This window comes from Trichosurus vulpecula, chromosome 2, assembly GCF_011100635.1.
Source record: "Trichosurus vulpecula isolate mTriVul1 chromosome 2, mTriVul1.pri, whole genome shotgun sequence".
Classification (NCBI taxonomy): Eukaryota; Metazoa; Chordata; class Mammalia; order Diprotodontia; family Phalangeridae; genus Trichosurus; species Trichosurus vulpecula.
This window is the reverse complement of record NC_050574.1, coordinates 316,730,754-316,748,967: the sequence shown is the minus strand read 5'-3', so window position 1 is coordinate 316,748,967 and position 18,214 is coordinate 316,730,754. Positions and strand designations below refer to the sequence as shown.

The window sequence follows — 18,214 nt, the reverse complement described above, 5'->3', positions numbered from 1 at the left end:
GTGAACTTATGGAATGTGAGGCAGGTATTGCAAATATCTCTGTCCCTATTTAATTTTACTTTTTTAAAAAATATTTTTATTTTCAGCTCCAAGTTCTCTTCCTCTCTCTATCCTTTCCCCACCCATTAAGAAGACAAGAAACATCATAATCACTATACACATGAAGTCAAACAAAACACATTTCTGCATTAGCCATATTCTGTAAAAAAAAGCAAGGAAAGTAAAAGAATAGAAAATAGGCTTCAATCTGCACCTAAGTCCATCAGTTCTTTAGCATTTTATGTCATGAGTCCTTTGGAGTTGTTATCGGTCATTGCATTGATCAGTTACCAAATCTTTCGAAACTGATTATCTTTCTAAAACTACTATTAGTGGATGGATTGTTCTCCTGGTTTCTCTCACTTCACTTTGTAGCAGTTCATAGAAGTCTTCCCAGGCTTTTCTGAAACCATCTCCATCATTTCTTATAGTTCAATAGTATTTTATCATATTTATATGTGTGTGTGTTCAGCCATACCCCAATTGATAGTCACCCCCTTAGTTTCCAGTTCTTTGCCACCACAAAAAGAGTTGCTCTAAATACTTTTGTATGTATTTTTTTTTCTTTGACCTCCTTGGGGTAAAGACCTAGGTCAAACCTGGGTCAAAGGGTATGCACAGTGTTATGGCCCTTTGGGCATGGTTCCGAATTGTTCTCCATAATAGTCCAGAATTCCACCAACAATGCATTAATGCACCTATTTTTGCATATCCCTTCCAGCATTTGTCATTTTCCTTTTCTGTCATCTTAGTCAATCTGATGGTTGTGAGGTGGTACCTGAGTTGTTTAATTTGCATTTCTCTAATTTATTAGTGTTTTAGCACATTTCTTCATATGGCTATTGATAGCTTTGATTTCTTCCCTTGAAAACTGCCTCTTCATAGCCTTTGTCACTGTTACCATTTTATAGATGAAAGAACCAAGGTTTAATGATTTGTCCACTGTGTGACTAGTAAGCTTGGATATACATTCAGAGCTTTCAACTTCAAGTCTGATGTTCTTCTTACTACATCCCATTCATTCTAATTTTATATTAATTTGTAGGTCTGAGCATGCAAATACATCTGAAAGAGAGATAACTGATTTACTTTCAAGAGCGACAGCCATGAGGCAACAGTATGACATAGCAACTAAAAAAAATGAATGTGCTTTCAGGCTGCCCTAGAAACTCAGCCTCCAGAATGATGGGATCTCTCAGTACTCCTTCCTGATCCCACCACATCTGGAATCTTGTGTTTGGCTCCAAGAGCCGCATTTAAGGAAAGATATTGAAAAAGTAGATGTCCATAATGACACCCAGAGGAAGGCAACCAAGATGGTAGATTATAGAACCATGGAATTCAAGACAGAAGAAACCTTTTCTTGGCTCTATTCTCATTTTGTAGATGAGGAAACTGGGGACTCAGAAATCATGAAATACAAGGACCAACTGAATATATCCCTTCTTTCCCCCTTATTCAGCAAACCATTCTTTGTAAGAGAGTATAAAAGAATGAGAAAGAAAGCAGTTAAATGAAACCAACAACAAATTGACCAAGTCTGACAGTATATGTAATGTTTCACACCCATAGTCCCCTACGCCTGCAAACAAGGGAGGGAGAGCTGTACAAAATCACTTTTTCTATGTGATATATAATCAGAAGGAAAGCCCTAGATTCCTAATTCCAGGTATTATTAGCCTAGGGTCCATGAACAGATTTCTGTGAACTTGATTGGGAAAATTGTTTTTGATAATCGTATGTCAGCATAGTTGCTTTCCTTTGTAATCCTACATATTTTATTTTATGCAGTTAAAAACACTATTCTGAGAAGGGGCCCAGGGGCTTTGCCAGACCATAGTCTGGCTGTAGTTCAAAATCTTAACCAGAGCAGAAGTTTTCCTTGCAGAGTCAAGGTCTGGGAATAGAGAGACCATTGGCTTTGAAATATGGAAGATCTGGGTTCAAATCTCATTCCTAACATTTGCTACAGCCATAACATTTTTGTACCTCCACATTCTTATCTGAAAAATAGAGATAGCAATATTGTCACTTCAAAGGGTTACTGTAAGGAAACCACTTTGGAAGCCTTAAGGTACTATGTAAATGTGAGTTGTTGATGATTATTACCATATTCCTGAGAAAAACTCTGCTTGGATATTTTCTGCGATAAAGCATGGACTATCTCATGATGCAGACAATGTAGGGTATCCCTACTTGTTATAAATTGGTTCTTCCATCAGAATGGCACAGTGGATAGAGGACTGGCCTTGGATTCAAGAAGACCTAGGTTCAAGTCCTCTTTCTGACATATGCTATCTGGGTAACCACAGGCAAACCCTTGATGCCAAAGCAACTTTCTAAGAGTAGAAGTTGGGGGCCAGTTAGGTAGCAGAGTAGATAGAGTGCTGGCCCTGGAGTCAGGAGGATCTGAGCTTAAATCCAGCCTGGGACACTTACTAGCTGTGTGACCCTGGGCAAATCACTTAACCTGGATTCCCTCAAAACAAACAAACAAAAAACATACACCAAAAAACTAAGAGTAGATGAAGTTACAAAAAAGTGATATTCTACTTTGGTGGATAGACCTTCCAGATTAGGAGGTAAGTGAATAAATAAAAGAATGAATAAATAATGAGCAAATAAATAAATGGATAGACAGGTCAATAAGTAAAGTAAGTAAATATGCAAGGAAACAAATGGATGAATAGATGCAGAAAGAACCCAGAAATCTTTCCCATTAATCAAAACAAAGAATTCAGCCTTTACAATATTAGGGCAAAGAGAACCACAATTCATTAATTTGCTAAATGTTCTTCTTTTCTGCTTATGCTAGAACTTAAACTATGCACTATGTTTGAGTAAGGACACATCATAATAATTCCTCCCATATGTAGTGAACTTTATAATTTTTAAAGTGTTCTTTAGAGTTTCCTCATCTTTGAGGCATCTAGTGCTCCTTCCAGCTCTGAGTCTCTGACCCCTTTTTGCTAAAGGCCATGAAAATGTATTTGTGACTACACTAAGCAGTTTAAATCTAAACCATTTTACATTTCCCAAATGGGATCTAGACCAGTCAATAGCTACCCACGCAGATAGACAACTTTAGGCAGAGGATGTTACTTAATATAAAGTGAATTCATATTTCTGAATTTGCTAATTGTTCATCTGTTATATACATTATCCTTTTGGTCTTGAATTTTATAATATATGTATATATATACATATACATATGCATATACACATCGAGTTGAATGAATGAAAAAGCATTTATTAAGGACTGACCATGTGTTTACACTGTGCTAAGTCCCTGGGATACAAATACAAAACAGCAAATGATAACAAATAATAATAATAATAAATAACATATATAGCTTTAAGCATTTGTAAATGATTTAAGATTTGCAGAGCACTTTACAGATATTATCTCATTTGATCCTGACAACAATCTTGGAAGGTAGGTGCTATTATTATTCTTGTATTATAGATGAGGAAACTGAGGCAGACAAAAGTTAAGTGACTTGCCCAGCATCATGCAGTTATTAAGTATCTGAGTCTGTATTTGAACTCCTATCTTCCAGACTCAAGGTCCAGTGATCTATTCACTGTACCACCTAAGGATTAAGGACAATCCCTGCCTTCAGGGAGCTTACATTCTAATGAGGGAAACAAGGAGTGCTATAGTTCTCTTAGTGCAAAAGCAGATGGCAACCCCCTAAGCTTTAGTGAAAGGTTTTGCTAAATTTCTGTGACCCTCAAATTTCATCATCTGGTAGCACAACCCACAAGCTGTGACTGCTGGCGTTGTTTTCAAGAGCCTAAACTCCCCACCAATAAGGTACCTGGGAAGGACCTTGGTCAAGGGATAAATGCATGTCTCCACTTAAATTGGGGATGCAACAATTCTTTCTTCTGATCTCTTGTACCCTGGCATGGGCTGCAGATTTCTGGCTGCCTCTGGGATCTTGGCAAGCAACAAGCAGGGCTTTGTCTGACAATACTGCTGTCCCTGGATTCTGCTGTTAGTCATTCCACTCTGGGTCTCCATGGCAGGCACTGGGCTGTGAGCTTGGGGAATGAGAGCCACTTCTCTGAGAGCAGAAAAGCCAAGACCACACAAGCAGAAAATATGATCAAACTCGCCTGTGAGGAACAAAAAATGAAGTAACCTAGGGCTTGATTTACAGAACCCCATCAGCCCACATACTAGATTTTGTAGAACTGGAAGAGACCTTAAAGGTAATTTTTTCTATACTTCCCTCCCCATTTTGTTCAAACAGAATGTATACTGGATAAATCAGTGATAATTGACAGAGAAAAGGAATTACAGGGAATTAGGAAAGGCTTCTTGTGGAAGGTGAAGTTTTAGATTGGACTTGAAGGAAGCCAGGAGGCAGAGATAAGGATGTATTCTAGGTATGGGGAATGACTAGTGAAGATCCATGAAGGTGTGTGTGTGTGTGTGTGTGTGTGTGTAAATAATAGGGAAACTTAGCTCCAAAGAGAAGTGGCTTACCCAATGTTACTAAATGAAAGACAGAATTCAAACCCAGATCTTCTGAATCCAGTACAACTAGGTCTTTCCAGTACAACATGATTAAAGAAACCCTAGGGTAGGGCATGGTCAGCCAACGGATTGGCAAATTCTTACTGAGAGTCCATTATGTGCTAAGCTCTGTTCTAGGTACTAGAGAATGAGGCCAGGTCCTTGCCCTCCAGGAACTCTAGGCTTAGTTGGAGAGGCCATATTAAACAATTATAGAACAATTAAGTAGCAATTTAAATAATTTAAGTAAATTAAGAGTTCAGCAAAAGGTATGTTCAATATGAAATGTAACATGATTTAATGGGTAGAATGTTAGACTTTGAATCAGGAAATTATGGCCTCGAATTTCACCTCTGAAACTTGGGATCCTAAAGCTGAAAGGGACCTCAGAAGCTTTCTAGTCAAATCCCCTTATTTTACAGTTGAGGAAACTGAGGCCCAAGGAGATTTAAATGTTTTACTCAAGATCAAACAACATTTAGTGAGCATCAAAGACAGGAGCTGAATTCAACTGAAGTTCCAGAGTCAGTGTTCTTTCTACCTTGGGCAAATCATTTAACCTCTCTGAACTTAAATTTCTTCATCTGTAAAATAAGTGATGACTAGATGGCCTCTGAGATCCTTTCTGGCTCTAAGTCTATGATCCTATAGTCTGCAGACGTCAAAAGCTTCATGGAGATAGTGGGACTTGACCTGGGCCCTGAAGAACGGGTAGGCTTTATTAGGTGGAGGGGGGAAGAAGGGCATTTCTGGAATAGGAATCAGAACTTCTCTTCCATGATTTCCTTTTGCTGCTGAGAAGTGAATCAAATCATAGAATCTCTGAGTTGAAAGGATTTTACAGGTCATCTGTCCAACCTTCAACCCCAAATCAGACTTCCTTCTATAACATTCCTAACAAATTGTCTTCTGAATTATTTGAACATTTCAAGTGACGTGGAGCTCGCTACTTTTTTTGAGCTTCTGAGCACCGGTACTATATAGCCAACTACCTATTGGACATTTCAAAGTAGATGTCTCTAGGCTTCTCAAACATAACTTCAAAGCAGAATTCATCATCTTCTTCCCCCAGCCCCTCAAATCCACTTCTCTTCTGAATTTATCCATAATTGTTGAGGACATCACCATCCTTTCAGTCACGCAGGTTTTCAACCTTGACTCATTACTCTCACACACTTCACACAATTATTTGCCAGATCTTGTGTTTCCATCTCCACGATATGCCTCACATATGTCTCCTTTCTCCATTCACACACCTTAGTCTGGGCTCTCATAACCTCTCACCAGGACCCCTATTTGTGCCCCACTGTCTCTTCTTTCCCCATTCCAATTGATAACCAACACAGCTGCCAAAGAGATTTTTCTAAAGCACAGGTCTGATCGTGTTGGCCTTGCCCCTACTCAATATACTCCAATGGTTTCCTGTTCTTCTAGGAACAAATGTAAACTTCTCTGCTTGGCATTTAAAACTCCTTACTGGTTCCTTCCTACTTCCTCAGTCTTCTTCCATGTTACCCTTCTTCATTGGCTTTAGGACCCAACCATAATGGAGGACTTGCTAGTCTTCACACATGACCCTGAATTGCTTGTCTCTGCACCTTTGAACTGGTTGTCACTCATTCCTGAAACTCTATTCCTCTACCCCCTCAGACATCCTGGTGTTTTTCAAGAATGAGCTCCACCACTTTCTTCGTGTTCACCCAGCTGTTAGTTCCTTCCCTTCTATGGTTACTTTGTATCTGCTTCGAATGTCTCATACATCTATACACCATCTTCCCTGTTAAAGAAGGGCAGGAACTATTTTGCTTTTGTGTTTGTATCCTTAGTCCCTCACACATTGTTGAGTGCTTGACAAATGCTTGTTGATTGATTGAAGTAACTCATTCAATTTACAGATGAGTCTAATTGTTGGAAAGTTCTTTCTACTGAACTAAAATCTGCCTTCTTATAGCTTCTACCCTTTGGTTTTAAGTCTGTCCTCCTGGTGCAACACAGAGTAAGTTTACTTCTTCCACATGATAGCCTTTCAAATATGTGAAAACATCAATCATGTCTCTCCTGGCACCCACCACCCGACCCCGGTTAGTTTTCTTTTCTCTAGGTTAGACACTTCCAATTCCATCTGCTAATCCTCTGATAATGTGGTTTTCAGACTTCTTAATATTCTGTTTACCCTCAGCTGGGCATACTTCAGTCAACATTCCTTTGTGGTAAAAATAATTAATACAATCAGATATGACCTGTGTTATGCAGGATGGCACAGTACAATTACCTTCCTTTACATGGACATTATGACTTTATTAATGCTCTCTAAGAGTGAGTCCTCCCTCCCTCCATTCCTTACTTTTTTCCCTTCCTCTTTCCCTCCTCCCCCCCCCCTTTCTCTCTCTCTCTCTCTCTCTCTCTCTCTCTCTCTCTCTCTCTCTCTCTCCCTTCCTTCGGAATTCGCATCATGCTGTTGACTCATGTTGATCCAGTAGTCCATTAAAACCCACAAATCTTTTTTCTATCAGCTCCTGTCAAGCTAAGTTTCTCCAGTAGTGTATTTGTATGGTTATTTTTTTAAAAAGTAAATGGAGGACTTTGCATTTATCCCTGTTAAGTTTTATATTGCTTTATTTCAATCCATTTTTATGTCAAGATCGTTTTGTATCCTGGTTCTGCCAATAAGATTCCAATTTTCTGTCATTTCCAAATTTGATAATAGTGCTTCAGTGCCTTCCTCTAAGGCTGGTTAAGTACGCTTACATCTGGAGAGGATCTATTGATCTGGAAGCTCAATAGTATTTCGTTTATTTAAATAATGTGCTGAAGATGCTATTGACTCATCACCAGTGCAAGAACATGGGTTGCATCTCGGGGAGGGGAGATGGACTGCACTGATCCATCTGCACATTCTTGCCAGTCCCTTTGTGCCTAAAAGTACATATTTATGAAATAACCTTGTGGAGTTAGGGAGCTAGCCTTTACATTCAGGTGAACAGGTAGTATGTTCTGGGTCATATTCTTCTCAGTACTTCAGAGGAAAGGTGATATGGGGAGGGAGCTGCCCTATGTAAGGTTGAGAAAAAAAATTTCAATTTAATTTAGGTCATGTCAAATGAAAGAGGAATTAGATTTGCTTTGTCTGACCCCAGCTGGCAGGACTAGGGGATAGGAGCTGGAGAGAACTAAACTTCTACTATATGTTACTGTCTCTGGGATCATGGGGTTCCTTCCCTTCTTTCCTGGAACCACTTGGTTCCCTTCTCCACAGCCGCCATTTTGGGAGCTTTATATTTGTGCTGGTTTCATCCCACACCCCAACCCCCAAGGGACTTGAAATTATCATCAGTTTCAGGGCTCATCTCAATTCTACTCTGTTTAAATTCTGGCTCTCACTCCAGATTTTCAGCAAATCTGTTTCCTTTTATAGGCAAGTCTGAGGGAACTCAGATCGATGGTAGCCAGACCCATTCAAGTAAACAAAGAATGCTATGGCTCAATCAACCATCACCATTAAGATTGTAGCATCTTGGGATCATAGATTTAAAGCTGGAAGGGACCTTAGAAGTCATGCAATCTAACTGTCCTCATTGTACAGATGAGACAACTGAGGCCCAGAGGAGTTAAGTGATTTGTCCAAGATAACACAGGTAGAAGAACCAGTACTCCAACCCTCTTTTCTGAATACCTTCCTTAACACATTCCCTCCCCCCAAGGAGTCTACAGCTGTAAGTAATGTCTTTTACAAGGATTCATAGTTTTAAAGCACCCCCTAAATTAATGGTAACTTGTGAAAGTCCAGACTTTCTATAGCTGGATGGCCCTGGTGGTGTACTCAGGCCCAACACACAAGTGTTCAAGGTATGTTCCTAGATTCACATTGCCTTATAAAGAGCTGTCCAAATTCATAAAATGAATAGTAAACAACAAAAAACTAAAATTATATTTTTAAATAAGAGCAAAATGAAAGATTTAAAAAGAGAAAAGAAAACACCAGACAACACCCTCTCCCTAAAAAGTGAGGGGAGGAGGGAAATACTAGGCAACTTTATGAAAAAAGATATCTCAGATGGTTTCTCTTGACTTGTGCCTCGTTTGGGAAACTAATCTAGTTTAGTAAACAACAACACAACAACACAACAATTCCAGGTTAAATATTATATCCATAGATGTAAATAGTGGTCCACAGGGCCATAGAAAGATCAATACATAGTGCTCTAAGAAAAATTTGTTTCCCTTTCACATCCCTTCTAATCATAGGACTATCCAGTCCATCTTGCAATTTGCCTGCTGCTCCTCACCTAGTCTTGTCCCATCCACAACAAACCTGAACCCTGCATCTCCAGAATCTATGGCCCCAGGAGGTTAGTCCACTCATCTTTGGAGCTGCTTCTCTAGAGCCCAGGCAAATTGACTGGTGATTGGGTGAGTGCCAAACTAGTCTACCTAAACCACTCTATCTACTAGTTAGCCACAGGCACCAGACCATGCCTGACCTTCACATACTATCTAGTCATTCAGCCATCCCCAGGCAATCTTGCCACCAGCCTTGCAGATACATTTACTTCTTCAGTCAAGTAATAAGGGTTACCAGGTCATAGAATTGTAGATTGTGATCTTGAAAAGAACTCAGAAGTCTAGTCTAGCCCTCTTGTTTTACAGATGAAGTACTGCAGCCCTGGGAAATAAAATGAGTAAGGTAGTAAGCATCAGGAGTGGAATTTGAACCTAAGATTTGACCGCATAGCCAATGATGTTGTTCATTAGTATTTTGCAAAAAGTCATTGAGTCAAAGATTTCCTAAGCAGGGATACTGACCATGCTATAAAGTGGCTCATTTAGCTAAATAGTCTGAAAAGTCCTTTCCATTTCTAAAATGTATGATTTTATGATTCTAAATTCCTTCATTAATGTTTCAAATTCTAATGCTCAGAAATCAAAAACTGAACATTAAGGGCTACGTCCTTGGATTTGTTTATAGCACCCCATCACTCATTTCTTCTGCTACTTGCCTCTAATCACCTTTCTCCCCCTAGACCAAGGGTGGGGAACCTTCAGCCTTGAGGCCACATGTGGCCCGCTAGGTCCTCAAGTGCGGCCCTTTGACTAAATCCAAACTTCACAGAACAAATCCCCTTAATAAGAGGATTTGTTCTTTGTTCTGTAAAACTTAGATGCAGTCAAAAGGCTGAGACCTAGAGGAACACATGTGGTCTTGAGGCCAAAGGTTCCCTATCCCTGGTCTAGACCTTCCCCTGTATCTCATGCTCTCCTGTTCAGCTCTCCTTCCATTACAGGGCCCCATGCAAAGATTGGGTCCCTTCCTTATTCTATTCCTTTCCAAATCTTATCCATCCCTTTCAGAGAGCTGCTGGAGCAAATCTTAGTTTATAATACTTTAATAACCATTCAGATAATAACCACGATAACAACAACAGCTAACATGTCATGTATGTTGTTAAGGTTTGCAAAAGGTTTTTATATGTTATCTCATTTGATCTTCATAGTAATCTTGTGAAGTACCAGTGGTATTATTATTATCATCTTACAGATGAAGAAACTCCATGCCTCAACCCAAGGAATTGTACAAAGAGATGAGAAGTATCATGGATTTGGTGTCAGTTCTAGTCCTTACTCAGCCACTAACTCACAGTATGACCACGGCAAGTCTTCTCCCCACTCAGGGCCTCAGGGTTTTTATCTGTAGGAGGAGGTGCTAGATGATTTTTGAGATTCTATAGGCCATTATTCTTTAGCTATCTGAACTGACACTAATCATTTCCAGCTCCATGTCAGGCTGTCAGAGAAGACTTATGTGGGTAGGATATCTTCCTGGAGCCCCTCACATTGCACCTGGTAAGCAATTTACTTCATGTCAAATGAATGCTACCATCTAGTAGCCCTGAGGGCCCAGAGCTTAGTCGTTGTCACAGTTGTGTACTGTTCCAGGATGAATAGTAAGGGAATGTTGGGTTGCCTCTGTAGTTGTCTGTGACTGGAACTAATCAACGAGAATTTGGAACTGGTACAGCAGGGACACAATCTGCTGTCAGTCTCGTTCTGGCATCAGCCAAAAGGCCATTATAAACTTCTCATTGCTGCTTTCTCTAAACAGACACAGTGTTTCATTACAGCAGGAACATCCCTTTGGCCATTCAAGAACAATATTCATCCTTTCCCCATAATTCCCATACAAGGGACTTAAAAAAAAAAGAATTATATGTTTTTTAGATCTGAAGCCAGTGGGACTGCAGATTCTTACAGCTCTTCATTTTCCTCTCTGTTTCTTGTCCACCCCAGGGAAAAAGCTGGAATCTGGCTTTAAAGGTGGAGGGGAACTGAAGCACTGGACCCAAAGAAACGGGGCTCCGGTTAGCTTATCTTGGATGTAAATTCACATGCATGTTTGCTGTGCAGCCAAAACTGTTTTCAGTACTGTGAGGGGACACGAGAAAAAGAACAAATTGCATTTATCTGGGCAGGGTGGTGTGGGGATAGAGCACTTGGCCTGGAGTCAGGAAGATCTGAGTTCAAATCTGGCCTCAGATACTAGCTATGTGACCCTGGGCAGGTTGCTTAACTTTTGTTTCTCTCAGTTTCCTCAGCTATAAAATGGGGATAACAGCAGCATCTATTTTGTAAGCTTGTTGTGAGGTTCAAATAAGATATTTATAAAGTGCTTATTGCAGTGCCTGGTACATAGCAGGTACAATATATCCGTATTTGTGTATACGTACATACATATATGTATACACACATATACACATGTGTATATACATATATACATGCATATATACACATACACATACACACTCTTACACATATATGTACACATATACATATATGTATATATGTATGTGCACAGCCATAGACATATATATGTGTATATACACACACACATATCTATCTATCTATCTATCTATATATATATATCTACGTATATGTTTATTTACTTCCTTTTCTATGCCAGACTACTTGCCTCAGGTAAATCTTGCATGTATTATTGTCTTCATTTGACAGAGAAATAAATTCCAAGAGATGATAACTCACATTTATATTGTACTTTAAGGCTTACAAAGCACTTCCCTTACAAAAGCCCTTTGAGGTAGGTAGGTCTCATAGGTGTTATTATCCCTATTTTAAAAATCAAGGAACTGGGGTTATGGTAAGTTAAATGACTTGCCTGTGATCACAAAGCCAATAGGATTCTGAGGCAGGATTTGAATCCAGTTCGCTACCCAAGGCCTGCCTCCAAGTTAAATGCTTTGCCTGAAGTGACACAGCTAGTCCATGACATAGCTCAGTTTGAAAATGAATTCTTCTGACTCAAAGTCCAGTACTCTCTCTGCTGTACCACACTGCCTCACTTCGACAAGGACACATCCTCTTAAGGAGTTTACAATCCTTTCATGGAAGGATGATTGGAAAGCAGACAAGACAGCCATATAAGAGAGCACACAAAAAAGTACTGAATTGAGCCAAATGAGGCGCTGTTATAGATGAAAAGAGAACATATGAAAAGGAGACATACGTGTTTGATGAAGTTATCTGAGAGGGCTTCATAGAGGGGGTGGAACTTGAGCTGGGCCTTGAAAGATGGGGCAGGCTTGAATTTGCAGGGATGAGGAGGAAGGATGGTCCTATCCTTGAGCAAAACACATTGACATTGTTCAAGGAGAGCTATGAGGAGAAAGATTTGGCTACAGCGGAAGCTTTATCTAGGAAAGCAGTGGGAGATGAGGTCAGAAAGGTAAGGTCGTGGCAGATTATGGAGGGCCTTGAATTTTAGAAAGAGGAGTGCATTAAGTAAAGGAATGATTTGACAAATATGGTATTTTAGGAATATTGTTCAAGCACATGAAACTAGGAATGTTGTTCTAGAGAAGGAGAAGTAGCATAAGGATATCATCAAAAATATCATCATCAAAGATATCATCAAAGACATGGATGAGTGGAAAAGGAGGTAGAAAGTCCAAAGAAGCAAAGGGGGTGGGGGGATAATACAAGAGCAGTCTAAGTGTTGTACTACTATGGATGAAATATTAAAGCCCAGAGGAAGGCCCCCAACCCATTGAAGGGATCATCTATGAAAATCTTATAAAAAGGCATTTACAAAAATTACATGGGATACTGAGTGTGGATGGATTGTTGGAACAGTGATCATGGATCCACTCAAGTGGAACTAGATCAGGGACTAGACTAAACTTTGCTCCCAGAACCCCTTTACACTCTTAGCAATTATTGAGACTCCCCCAAATCTCTTGTTTATGTGAGCTCTATTAACTGATACCATATTAGAAATTAAAACTAACAAAATTTTAAAATAATTGTTAATATATCTTAAAATGACAATAGATCCATTATGTTAATATAAATATCATATGAAAAACAATCATATTTTTCAAAACAAAAAAATTAACGAGAAGATGGCACTATTTAATATAATTTTACAAATTTTTAAAGCTCTGACTTAACAGAAGACTATTGGATTCTCATCTCTGCTTCTACATTCAATCCGCCACAAAATGTTATTTGACTGAAATATATGGAGAAAATCTGTCCTCACATAGATGTGTAGTTGGAAGAGGGAAGAGTTTTAAGAGACAAATAGTGAATTGGTATTATTGAGTAATAGTTTTGACCTCTGTGGGCCATACTTTGAGAACCTGTAGACTTGATGATCCAAAAGGTCCATTCCAGTTCTAAATCAATGATCCTACAATTAATACCACAATGCACTGAAGTCCAGAAGTGATAGGCCAGATGTATTGGAGGTGATGAAGCTAGGAGCAGGGAGACCTCTTTAATTTTAAATGAAATGCTGAGGGTTAATTCGTATATGGGCATACATGTATCCCGCATAACATTGCTCAGAAGAGTCCTGAATTTCACAGGGAACAATGATATAAAACATTGTTTATTACTAAGGGCAATTAGTTTTTTGATGTTACAGTTTGGTTTCTCAAAAAAAAAAAAAAAAAGGAGCCAGCAGAGCATTGCAAGGATACAGATTGAGTTATTTGTAAATCTTTATGATACTTGTTAGGGCGGCTAGGTGGCCCAGTAGATAGACTGCCAGGCCTGGAATCAGGAAGATCTGAATTCAAATCTGCACTGATATACTATCTGTGTGACCCTGGGCAAGTTACTTAACTCTGTTTGCCTCAGTTTCTTCATCTGTAAAATGAGGTGAAGAAGGAAATGGCTCCAGTATCTTTGCCAAGAAAACCCCAACTGGGGTCGTGAAGAGTCAGACACGACTGAACAACATAAAAATGATATTTGTTGGGGAGGTCACTTTTAGTATGTTAGACATACTCTCATCTTTCTTACCTCCACATCTCTGCTCATATTCTTCTTGTTCCCTCACTTGTCTCATACTCTGTCCCTATGCGCCTCTCCAAATCCTCTAGCACTTGAAGTCCTAGTTCATTTCCTTGGCCTCTCATGACCACTCCATTCCTTCCACTGAATTCCTCTAATTTATCTCATTTGACCTTTATCATATAGTGTGTTATATTGCCTTTATTGCTCGTTGTTTATTCCTTTGTGTAAATCCTGTCTCCCCAATGGTCTAAGTGCCATTAGGGCGGGAACTCTCCATAACGTGGAGTGATCCCCAGGAAATGATGGCCGGGCTGAGGTAAGACTTCATCAGAACCCTGGGAAGCTGGGGAATTATAAGAGGGCACCAGGTGAAGCAATGGTACTAGGGTGCCGCAAAGGGAAGGAAATGCATGGAAAAAAATGCAGACTTCAGGGTCCTACACAGAGCAAACACCTGTACAGCGTCATTCGGGCACCTTTGGCGGGTGGTTGTCCATGACTTCATTTTGTAAATGTGGATGTGTAGGAATAGGAACTGAGCAGGGACGTAAGGCCAGAACTCTTAGAGGTAACAGAGAAAAGCCAGGACTCCTCCTCATGCAGCTGCTGCCATTGAGGAAGGCTTGTTCTTCCTCTCTGGGCACATTGCCAACTCTCTCCATTTCTAGTCACTGCTTCCCCTCTCATCACCTCCCTACTTACTCTGGAGTACTGCTTAACCTGCGTAGCTCCTGCCCAAATTAAGGGTCTTTAATTCCCTCCTCACCCTCTGCCCCTGGCCTGTTATGCAGAAAGTACTTCATAAGCCTTAAAGCTGGATTTACCACACAATAATACAGTGAACATTTTTGTTTGTTGTTGTTCAGTAGTGTCCAACTCTTCGTGACTTTATGGACCATAGCACAGCAATACCGTCCGTGGGGTTTTCCTGGCAAGAATGCTGGAGTGGTTTACCATTTCCTTCTCTGGTGGATTAAGGCAGATAAAGGTTAAGTGACTTGCCCAGGGTCACACAGTTAAAATCCCAACCTCTTTTCTCCAACTCACGTTGAATGACTGTCTAGCCTGGATTTGAACACAGGTCTTTCTGACTCCAGGCCCAGCACTCTATCTACTATGCTTCTTCCTGGGCAAATAGAGATTAAGTGTCTTATCCAGGGTTACACAGCTAGTAAGTGTCTGAGGTCACATTTGAACTCAGATCTTCTGACTCCAGGCCCATTAAGTCACCTAGCTGCCTCACAGAGAACATTTATTAAAGGTTTGTTGATGGATAGTTTGTGTCAATATGAGATGCGAAAGAAAATATAATAATAATAATAATATGTGCTATTTATATAGTACTTTAAGATTTGCAAAGTGCTTTACATATATTATCTCATTTGATGTAATGTCCCTTAAGGAGATTACAGTTTAGTAGGGAGATAAGAATTAAGGAGTTAGAAATTTAGGAGGAGGCTGCTGCTGGGTGGTGGGGGGCCCACAGGACCCCGGGGGTCCCGAGTTGGTGCCACGTGTCCCCGGGGGAGCCAGGCTGGGACTTTGAAGCATCTCTCAAGAACCATGGCATCCAAAGCTGCACCCCCCACTGCAGACCCAGGCCCTGTTTCTCTACCACCTTCTGGGGCTGCCCAGCTAGATTCTGGTGAGGATTTTGAAGTTCTAGATGGAACTGACGAGGAAGAGGAGGAGGATGATGATGACCTGAGTGAGCTGCCCCCCCTGGAGGATCTGGGAGCAGCCCAAAATGAGGGACCTACTGAGCCTCAACCTTCAACATCTGAAGAGACAGGGCATTCAAGCCCCCTCCAGGAGGAATGGATGGATATCCTGGGTAATGGACTGCTTAGAAAGAAGATCCTCGTGGCTGGCCCGCCTGGGGCCAAGCGGCCCAGAAAGGGCCAGGATGTGACAGTGCAGCTGAAGGTCTCGCTTGAGGACGATGGAACACAGGTGGAAGACCAGCCCAGCCTCACCTTCACCCTGGGAGACTGTGACTTTCTCCAGGCTTTGGATCTGAGCGTGCAGCTCATGAATGTGGGTGAGACAGCCCTGATCATCGCAGATGCCAAATATTGCTACGGATCTCACAGCAGGAGTCCTGCCATCCCTCCCAACTCAACCCTTCACCTTGAGGTGGCTCTACTGACAGCTGTGGATGGGCCTGACCTGGAGCTGCTGAGTGGACAAGAGCGAGTCGCCCTTGCTGATCATAAGCGAGAGTGTGGAAATGCTCACTACCAGAGGGCTGACTTTGTCCTGGCTGCCAACTCCTACGACTTGGCGCTCAAGGCCATCAGTGCCAGCTCCAAAGTTGATGTGAGCCCAGAGGAGGAAGCAGAATTGTTAGAACTGAAGGTGAAATGTCTGAACAACCTGGCTGCCTCACAGCTCAAGCTGGACCACTACAGTGCAGCCTTGAACTCCTGCAGCCTGGCACTCAGCCACCAGCCAGATAACATCAAGGCCCTGTTCCGGAAGGGCAAGGTGCTGGCACAGCAAGGTGAGTATGCTGAGGCCATCCCCATCCTGAGAGCTGCCCTCAAACTGGAACCTTCCAACAAGACTATTCATTCAGAGCTCTCAAAGCTGGTGAAAAAGCATGCTGCCCAGAGGCACACAGAGACTGCCATGTATAAGAAGATGCTTGGCGCTGCTGGTGCCAGTGGACTGCCCACCAAGGGCCCTGCCAAGGGACCCCGGTCCATTCCATGGAAATGGCTCTTTGGGGCAACTGCTGTAGCCCTCGGGGGTGTGGCTCTGTCTGTGGTCATCGCTGCCAGAAATTGAAAGCCTGGACAGACGGATGTTGCCTACTGCCTGCCTGGGCTCCCTTGAACCTTCCAGCCCCAGGCCTGCATCTTCCCTGTCCTTTTCCTGTCCCAAAGCCTGACATGCCCCAGCTCATATACCACCTGGGCCATGACCTAGAATTAGGTTAGTCCCTATGAATGAATGAAGAGTATGGACCACCCAGTCAGGGGGTACCTGTCTCTCTCCCTCTTCAGTCCTCCCCACCAGAGCTGGGCAGATACCTGGGGGCCTGATCTGTCTGGCAAGGGCCAGCTAAAAGATCTCATGTAGCCTCAGCGGGCAAGGGGATGGTAGACCAATGGAAGCAGGTCAAAGGCACCCCAGCACCACCCCAACTCTCCTGAGAATGTCGTGATGGAGATAGTGGGGATGGGCCTTAGAAGTGGGTATTTTCACATTGCCCATAAGGAAGGCGAACTGCTAATGTGCTCAGGCTCTGGTCTGTTGGCCAGGTTCAGAGACTTTGAGCTGGTTTATGCCCTGAAAGTTCTCTGACAGGAGCCCAAAGGCCCAGTGCAGACCTGAAGCACTTTCTGCCCCACTCTGGGGGGATTTCCCCTCATTCCCTAGGCTCAGCCTCAGGATTGCCTGGCATGGGACTGGGGCACATCTGTGGACAGGGAATTGGCTTTTTTAAGTGGGAGAAGAATGTGCCCCCTTGCCTTGGCAGAAGCATCTTTGTGTGCCCATTCCCTCTGCCCAATGCGTGCTGCCCCCTGCCTTCAGTGAGCGCAGCCCTCTTCTCACCCCCCACGTTTGAGTTTACTGGACCTAGGTATGGAGCCTCCTGTTGTCTGATGGGAAAGCCTAGGAAATAAAGTGCCCAACCTGGTCGAAAAAAAAAAAAGAAATTTAGGAGGAGACCTTGGAGAAGGTGGTGTCTTCAGAGTAGAAGGAGGAGAGCATATCCCATAAAAGGGGTAGAAAATGCTGTTAAAAGCTACAGAAATGCCAAGGGTAATGAGGACAGAAAAACCACTTTACATTTGGGAATTAAGAAGTCACTGAAGACTTCAGAGAGAGCAGCATCAGTAAAAGGGTGGAGATAGAAGCCTGATTCCAAGAGACCAAAGAGAGTGACAGAGTGAAAGTATAGGGCATAGAAAATTTCTTCAGGAAGTTTTCCAAGAAGATGTGGGATGGTAGCTGGATCATAAAATCATAGATTTAGAGCTGAAAGGGACCTCAGAGATTATTAAGTTTAACCCTCTCATTTTGTAGATGGGAAACTGAGGCCTACAGGGATTAAGTGACTTGCCTAGGGTCACACAGCTAGTGTCCAAGGTGGACTAAAAGTGCAGTGCTCTAGCTACTATCCCACAAGGAGAAGTCAAAGGAAATCTTTTTCAGGACTGGGAAGAATAGCACATGTGTAGGCAGTTAGGAAGGAGCTAATTGTTACAAAAAGAGATCAAGACTGCCTGTGAGAGACGTTACCTAATGAAACAGAATCCTGCAGAAGGGAGAAGGCAGGGGGGATCAAGGATACCGAGAAAGCATAAGCAATAGGCTTGTCCCATAGCC

At 41.8% G+C, this 18,214-nt stretch overlaps 1 protein-coding gene across 1 annotated transcript; it reads left to right on the top strand.

Moving 5' to 3' along the window:
- Nucleotides 1-15,341: 15,341 nt before the first annotated feature.
- LOC118837514 (peptidyl-prolyl cis-trans isomerase FKBP8-like) lies at nucleotides 15,342-17,537 on the top strand. Its single transcript, XM_036744440.1, has one exon. The coding sequence runs from the start codon at nucleotides 15,440-15,442 to the stop codon at nucleotides 16,664-16,666; it is 1,227 nt and encodes a 408-aa protein (XP_036600335.1). The 5' UTR covers nucleotides 15,342-15,439; the 3' UTR covers nucleotides 16,667-17,537.
- The last annotated feature ends 677 nt before the right edge of the window (nucleotides 17,538-18,214 follow it).